The 7,638-nt window shown below is 29.4% G+C and overlaps 2 protein-coding genes across 2 annotated transcripts; both read left to right on the forward strand.

The window, feature by feature from the left end:
* Positions 1-782: 782 nt before the first annotated feature.
* LOC149031157 (putative fatty acyl-CoA reductase CG5065) lies at positions 783-3,038 on the forward strand. Its single transcript, XM_089176586.1, has 7 exons — positions 783-846; positions 1,467-1,560; positions 1,644-1,889; positions 2,033-2,178; positions 2,248-2,550; positions 2,680-2,944; positions 3,030-3,038. The coding sequence occupies exons 1-7, from the start codon at positions 830-832 to the stop codon at positions 3,036-3,038; spliced, it is 1,080 nt and encodes a 359-aa protein (XP_089032712.1). The 5' UTR covers positions 783-829.
* Positions 2,831-3,791, forward strand: LOC149031158 (fatty acyl-CoA reductase wat-like). The gene is made up of 3 exons (XM_089176588.1): positions 2,831-2,944; positions 3,030-3,287; positions 3,376-3,791. The coding sequence occupies exons 2-3, from the start codon at positions 3,052-3,054 to the stop codon at positions 3,488-3,490; spliced, it is 351 nt and encodes a 116-aa protein (XP_089032714.1). The 5' UTR covers positions 2,831-2,944; positions 3,030-3,051; the 3' UTR covers positions 3,491-3,791.
* Positions 3,792-7,638: the final 3,847 nt, after the last annotated feature.

The raw sequence follows: 7,638 nt of genomic DNA on the forward strand, positions 1-7,638 counted from the left end.
AGATAAAAAGTTAATAAAAGTTTTTCTTTAATAATTTAAAATCGAAGAACTTGTCGACATATTTTATTATGTATCATTGTGATCAAAGTTGTTGAGATAAATAGGTAAGTTTTTTATATTTTTTACTATTCTATACTTTTTGCAACTGTGAAATTCACAAAAGATCAAATTTTCTAAATAAGTTGTAACACCTGTAAATAAGGTAAAAGGACAAACGGACTAAATTTTCAATTTCAATTTATGTTTGGAATAAAACTAAAAGTTGGATAAGAATTTATTGTGATTTTATATTGAATGAAACACTAAAAAGGCCATAGAATATGAGAATAGCTTCAGTCATTAGAAATATTCATTTGCATGTTTATTTTCAAACGTTATGTCCAAAAAACTTTTAATTTTATAAAATAATTACTTTATTAGAATAAATATACTTATTTTATTTACGTTTTGTTACTATAGGAATATTATTTAAAAAGAAAAAAAGCTGAATTTTTCATTTATTTAAAAACGAACTACTTAGAACAATAATTAGAATTAAAAGCATCTATTTCAATCACTTATAAATAATTACTTATCTTCAAGATTTGTCTGTCATCGATAATTACTATAAAGTGAATTATTTCTTACTTTATTTGTATGTAATATTTTGTTTTTATTATAAAAGAATTCAAAAAATGGAATCATTAAGCGGACAAACGTATCAAGAAGAAATATTATCAATGGTAGAAGAGCCAAATTATTATAATCAACGAGGAGAGAAATTGCTACATTTTATTCTGGAAAGAAAATTTTTATAACAGGAGGCTTAGGATTTATAGGACGGCTTATAATGGAAAAACTTTTAAGGTAATGGTATATTGCTCACCTAGGGAGGTAAAGTAAGAGATGTCTCAGAGTACATGTAATTGTTGGCCGATGCTTCGCGTTGTTCACGTTCGACTCGGCCAACAATTACATGTACTCTGAGACATTTCTTACTTTACCTCCTAGGTGAAAAATATACTATTTCGTTCTTAATTAAATCAGTACATTCAATATAAGCTTATAATCATAAATTTTAAATAAATTAGGATTGTATGTACAATCGGATAGTTTTTGTTAGTAGTTTTATTCTCCTTGAGATTCATATTGTGTGAAATAAATAACAAAAAATATTGTTCAAGTTTTAAAACTATTAATTAATTTTATCTTTCGAAGCAATGTAAGCTTTCTAAATAAGGAAAATAGCATAGAGTTTTTGTCACGCAAAAAGATAACTATTTTTTTTTACAGATTTATTTGCTAGAACATATATCTATCTTATAGTACCTTTATTTAAAGATAACGATTATTATTCTTTATTTTTCTCTTTTTCTACTTTTTGCTTTACTTCTATATTTAAGCTTTGACACAATAATGTTTTATTTTATAAGAAATAAATTTCCGCTAAAAACTTTTACTATAAATGCAATTGCTGCGGTTTGCAGATGTTGCCCAGAAATAACAACGATTTATTTGCTGGTAAGGGCAAAGAAACAGAAGGATCCGCAAACTCGATTTAAAGAGTATTTCAATGATGTTGTGAGTAACGTTAAACAATATGTATATATTATGATCGTAATAAAAGATGTCACGAATATTACAGTTTACATTTAAATCTTCAGATTTTTGATAGGTTAAAGAGAGAGCAAAAAGATGTTGAAAAGAAGATTATTGTGATTGAAGGAGACACGAGTCTATTGAATGTAGGATTGTCAGAGAGAGACCGCGATCGCATTAAAGATACCGATGTAATTTTTCACAGTGCGGCATCAGTACGTTTTCTGGACAATATTCGTATTATAGTTAATACAAATATTAGAGGAACAAGGGATCTTCTCTTGCTTGCACAAGAGATGAAAAGCTTAAAGGTATTTTTTTCCTAGTTAAATCATCCGTATAAAAATTCGTATGTTTAAGCACAGTTCCCGACTAGATCAATTTATTTATATATAAAACTTAGTTTAATTCTAAAAATAAATTGTTCTAATTTTATAATAATTTTGTTCTTCAGGCCTTTGTTTATGTTTCAACAGCTTACTCGCACTGTGTTTACAATAAAATCGAAGAAAAATTGTATAAGCCACCTATGAAGACAAAAGACATAATTAGATTGACAGAGATTTTAACCGAAGACCAATTAGATTTAATCACCCCAAAGTAATATAACATGAAACCTATTGCATTCTTTTAAAGATAAGTCTATAGGCATATTCGTTTGTTCTACAGGCTACTGGGGAAGTGGCCTAACAGTTACGCATTTTCAAAGGCAATCTGTGAAGATACAGTACGGCAATATTCTAATGGAATTCCAACTTGCATTGTTCGGCCATCCGTTGTTGTATGCACAGAAAAGGAACCAATTGCTGGCTGGATAAACAATTTGAATGGAGTTACAGGTGTTGCTTTTGGTAGCTTTAAAGGTATTTTACGAACACTGTATTGTGATAAAGACTTAACTATCGATATGATTCCTGCCGATTATGTTGTCAACAACATTATTGCTGCAGCATGGGATGTTGCACAAAAACGGTAACTTGTATCTCCTTTTTTAGTTTACTACTAAAATAAACTTTTAGTAAATTTCTTAAAATATCATTTACATTAAATAGGTTAGAACTTTTTTTGTATATCCATATCACTGAGTGTTAATCTTTCCAGCAGAGATAACAAATACTTACCTGTTGACGATGAGATTCCAGTCTATAATTCTGTTTCCTCCGTTCAAAGACCAATTACTTTTGATACTATAATGAATAATTTAATTTTTGAGGGACTTGAAGTCCCGTCGAAAAAGAGAACTTTTGTACGGCTCATTATGGCTGATCAAAAACTATTATTTCTATATCTTTTTGACAATTTTTTTTCACTGGATACCAGCAATAATAGTGGACTCTTTTTTATATCTCAGTGGAAGAAAGCCAATGTAATTTATAATAATATTTTGATTAACAAGCTATTTAATATCCGTCGATGAAATAGAGCATAAATAAATTAATGGCTTTTTTCAGACTGCTTAATGTCTACAGAAAAATGGAGAAGTTTAAACATGTAATAAGTTTCTTCACAATGAATGAATGGGAATTTACAAACGATAATGTCTTGAAATTATGGGACAAATTATCTATTGTTGATCAAAGTAACTTCTTCTTTAATGTTGCTGATATTGATTGGAAGTGTTTTTCTATTACTTACTTCAGGGGATTGCGAGTATTTATGGGTAAAGACCCGATGGATACGGTTGATGAATCGAGACCTTATTTTAGAAGGTAAATGTTTTATTATCTTTTTTTTATAACAAATATTATCTTTATCCTTTATATAAATTATTATCCTTTTATTGTTTATCGTTTCCAGGTTGACAATAGCTCATTATACGTTGAAGTGGTTTAGTTATTTTTTGATTCTTTGGATTTTATATTCTTTATTATATTTTATTTTTATTACATGTTTTATTTTTGACAATCTGTGAAAAACGACAACAAAATAATCTGTTCATAATTATTAGCAGATAGAATAAAATAATCGTTTTTTTAGAATATATGTAATTTTCCCTTTAGGTTTGATATATTTTTGCTATTAGATTCATTGACTTCATTTCTTGAAGAGAAGATGTCTATACGTTAAAAATATTAGCAATTATATAGAAGTACGGATCTGTTTTTATAATTCAAATAATATCTGATGATTATAAGTGGAATGATAAAATGTTTAATGTTTACTTAGAATGATTAAGAACGTAGAAAAAATGGAAATAAAAAGATAAAAATTTATCCATCGGTCTTCTTTCATGAAGAATACAATAACTACAAATGGTTCCTGATAAGAAGAAATTCCCTAACTCCTAGCATTTATATAACTAATTACTTCTTGGGCACTACGCGCCATTATACTGACTTTCGCAGATGCCATCTTCCAGTATAACGCGCCACTATAGTGGCTTTCGCGGATGACATCTATTAAAATATATCATATTATGTAATACATGTAATATTAATTATTAAAATAAATTTTTAACGTTAGAGTATATGTGATATATTTTAAAGAAAAATTATTATTCTATCATTAAATACTTTATTTTAATATACTTTCGTAGAGAACGGCATTTTCTGTTGAACCCTTCCGTACAGAGAAACAGCTTCGTGCAAAATTTTGCAGTGCTTAAAAAATTAAAATAATGCGAATAATATGTAATTACGAATGCTGCATCGATAATATGTTTATATATTTAATAGAAAATCTTTACATGTACAATTCATTAAAAATAGTATAAATGGTCCGTTTATTTTGAATTTATATGAATATTACTTTTTATATGAATTCGTTACCTATTGGTCATTAAGTATGAAATGTCTAATTGATGACTGAAAGTTTAGTTTATTATATCTCTGGCAATAAATAATATAATTAATCAAAATATGCACCTAAACCATCAATACAACGTTGCCTTTTTAACGATAGCGATTAATACCTGTAGCGAAAAAATCTGGAGAGCAGCTGGTGATAAAATCGCGAAAGGCATTTTCCATTGCATGTTGGGAACTAAATGTGTTTCCTTGTAAAAAATTGTCTAAAGTTTGCAAAAATGGTAGCATGTCTGCGCGACATCTGGTGAGTACAGTAGGTGACAAAGTGTTTCTAGGTCCAGTGCCTGTAGTTTAAATAACGTCGATCTTGCAACGTGTGGTCGAGCGTTCTCCTGCAGAAGGATTGGTCTGTCCCTGTGGACCAATCTAAGCTGAATAATTTGCAGCTGCCTCATCATTTCTTCTAACTGTTTACAGTACAGGTCCGCCGTTATCGAATGCCCAGCTCTCATAAAACTATAGTCTATAACACCCGCGCTAGAGCACTATAGAGATGAGTATTCTCATCCGCCATCTTTGCTTCTCGAGTGAGCGGACAGTTTAAAAAAACATATGTAGTGAGTGTTAGTCTGTGAGTTTTATCGTTATTATTTGCAATTTTTTTAATTATTTGTGAATGAATGAATAAGAAATTTTATTGAAATCGTGTAATAGTCGTAGACAACTATTGATATCTGTTTGAAAACATATTGAAAAATACATTTGATTTACTAAAAATATTATTTGAGAAAATCAACATTAACTTTTCAAATTGTTGCTGTGTTAAGTATCAAATAATTGAACATTTTTTCAATGCTCGTTAGTATTGCGTAAAAAATTATTATGAGAACTGTAAACGTCATATCAAATTTTATGGATCTGCGACTATGAAATAAAGAGTTTTAAACATTTAATTTACGCATTTGCTGCAAATATATTTTGCATTATTAATAATGATGTTAATATTATTATTTATAATTTTATAATATTTTCATAACGGAACAAATGATTAAATTAATATAGATATATTCATATAAATAATACAAATTTATTTTATTTCAAATGTACAATTCTAACTACTCATTTATGCTATGTGCAGTTCATTACTTTTTTTTAATATTTACAACTTTTACCATGTTTAATTAGTTTCATGATTATGAAACATTGTATTTGCTTTAATATTCTGAAGCTGCTGAATACGATTTATATTCTTTTAAAATTGCATTCATTCTTTCTATTTGAGCCCTCATAGATTTTCATATAGATAGATTTTCAGCAAGCAAAGACATAATGGTCTCTTCGTAAACAGATTTTATTCCACTTTCATACTTATAAAAAAGATACAATTATTATTTTTAAATTTACAATTATTTTACATATTTATATAACATAAACATAAAAAAATTAATGTTTCAAAATAAGAATATAATACTATTTTGCTTTTAGCAAAAGACCTTCTTATAGATCGCTGAAAAACTCAGAGCCTCACATGCAGGGGAGAAAAAAATAAAATCTTGTTTTATCTACACCAGACAATTGGTAGCAATGCTTATATATAATAGAAATGTATTGCGGCTACTACGTAAAAGAGGGTTGAAAAATTCTGCATACTTCTCTTAGTAGATGGTGCAACTTGTTTATCCCGTCAATAATATTTAGTATTAAACGTTTTTAATAGATAGTAGAAGAGGTCGTAAAAGTATTTTTCCTTTCTGTAATGCTAGAAAACGATCTTAATAATCCAACCGTTTCGATTTCTATTGAAAATGTAAAAGAATGTCAAAACTATCATTCCCGGGTAACGTTTCAATTTTTCTCATCAGTACATAAAAAAATTTAGTGTCACATTGTATGTTTACGATGAACTCCAAAACTACTTAACCGATTTTACTGAAATTTTTTCATTTCGTATGATTTTTTCGACCTTAAAATATAGTATAGTTTTTATTGCGTTTTTTAAATATTCTTTATTACTAATTTACGAATTTATTATTTAGAGGATATCTAGATCTCCATGTTCTGTAAATATTCAATAGATTACGCTGTATTACAATTCAAGTATTATTTCATTTTATTCGGATCACACGTTTTTTTCATATTTATATACGACATAACTAATAGTACTGTTACCTCCTAGAGGACGAGTTTGCTTAAGTAGTATAAGTAGCGCCTGTTTATGGTCACTCTGTTTTCACCGAGTTTAACCGGGACCAGGCTTGTTCGTTTTCTCAATTTAAATAGCGATAATAGACGACAGAATAGGTACGTTAAAGAGGTGAATTGAGGAAGGTTCGGTTTGAAGGAGAGTTATTGATAGCCGTAGCTGTGATTAACAATGTTATTTAATGAAAATAAATGGTTGTGACTTACAACCATTACAACTTGTGGTACAATGGTGCCTTGGTTTCAAGATGCCTAGGAGGCTTGGACTGCTTAATTCCAGTCGAAGGTTGAACAACACAATGATTCGACAAGACAATTACAATTATAAACCAGTTAATGAATTAATTAGATCCAGAATTGAGTTGACTGGAATGGATAATGAGTTAATACTTAGGCAGTAGTAGAGAAAGAACACTGGTAATGAACAAGTGATCGTAGAATAATTAACACTGAATAGAACTATAATAAGTAAATAATAAGTAAAGCATTAATAGGTCGTAAGTAACTGTGACATGATAGTAAGTGCCGCGGGAGCAATGTCCTCTGGGTTATATAGCCCCAAAAGGTCCTTCGTGGAAGGGGTAACTTTTGTACCCCTACTCTTTAATTCTAGATGGCTAGCTTAAGCTTTTTATGCATATCTGTTCTAGAATGTTTTAGGAGTAGATTTCCGCTAGGCCTACGTGACTTTGTCAGGCATTTGCTTGCAAGGGTTAGGAACGAAGTAGGTGGTTTGGGACCTATTGTTTATAATTTATTCTATTTATTCAATTGCTCGTCGGTAGGGTTATTCTCTGACATTTTTGAAAGAATACTGTTCCCTGTATTATGATTTCTGTCTTATCTCTAAGTTTCATACAGCTAAGCATTGGCGAAGGTTCCCATTGTTACGTGAATGATGAGAATCTTTAATAAGGATTTTATTTTAGTTAGATGTGTTCCTAAGCCTATGCTTTGTAAAGTTTATTGGGGATGCCATGGTTCCTACGTGAAAGAATAGGTGAGCGTTGGTGCGCTATTAAGTTTGTGCGGTTTTAAGTTTATGAATTTATTTCTTACTTCCTGTGTTCTTCTATCCTCCCGATTCTTATACCGAAAGGCAAGATAAAGG

This window comes from Polistes dominula, unplaced genomic scaffold, assembly GCF_049000335.1.
Source record: "Polistes dominula isolate Pdom_NZ unplaced genomic scaffold, Pdom_raw_medaka contig_462, whole genome shotgun sequence".
NCBI classification, from domain to species: Eukaryota; Metazoa; Arthropoda; class Insecta; order Hymenoptera; family Vespidae; genus Polistes; species Polistes dominula.

Coding starts and splice junctions, on each gene's coding strand:
- LOC149031157 (XM_089176586.1), top strand. Junction 2,179..2,247: donor TTAGATTTAATCACCCCAAA/GTAATATAACAT, acceptor TTTGTTCTACAG/GCTACTGGGGAAGTGGCCTA. Junction 2,551..2,679: donor TGGGATGTTGCACAAAAACG/GTAACTTGTATC, acceptor TAATCTTTCCAG/CAGAGATAACAAATACTTAC.
- LOC149031158 (XM_089176588.1), top strand. CDS start 3,052: ATGGAGAAGTTTAAACATGTAATAAGTTTCTTCACAATGAATGAATGG. Junction 3,288..3,375: donor TCGAGACCTTATTTTAGAAG/GTAAATGTTTTA, acceptor TATCGTTTCCAG/GTTGACAATAGCTCATTATA.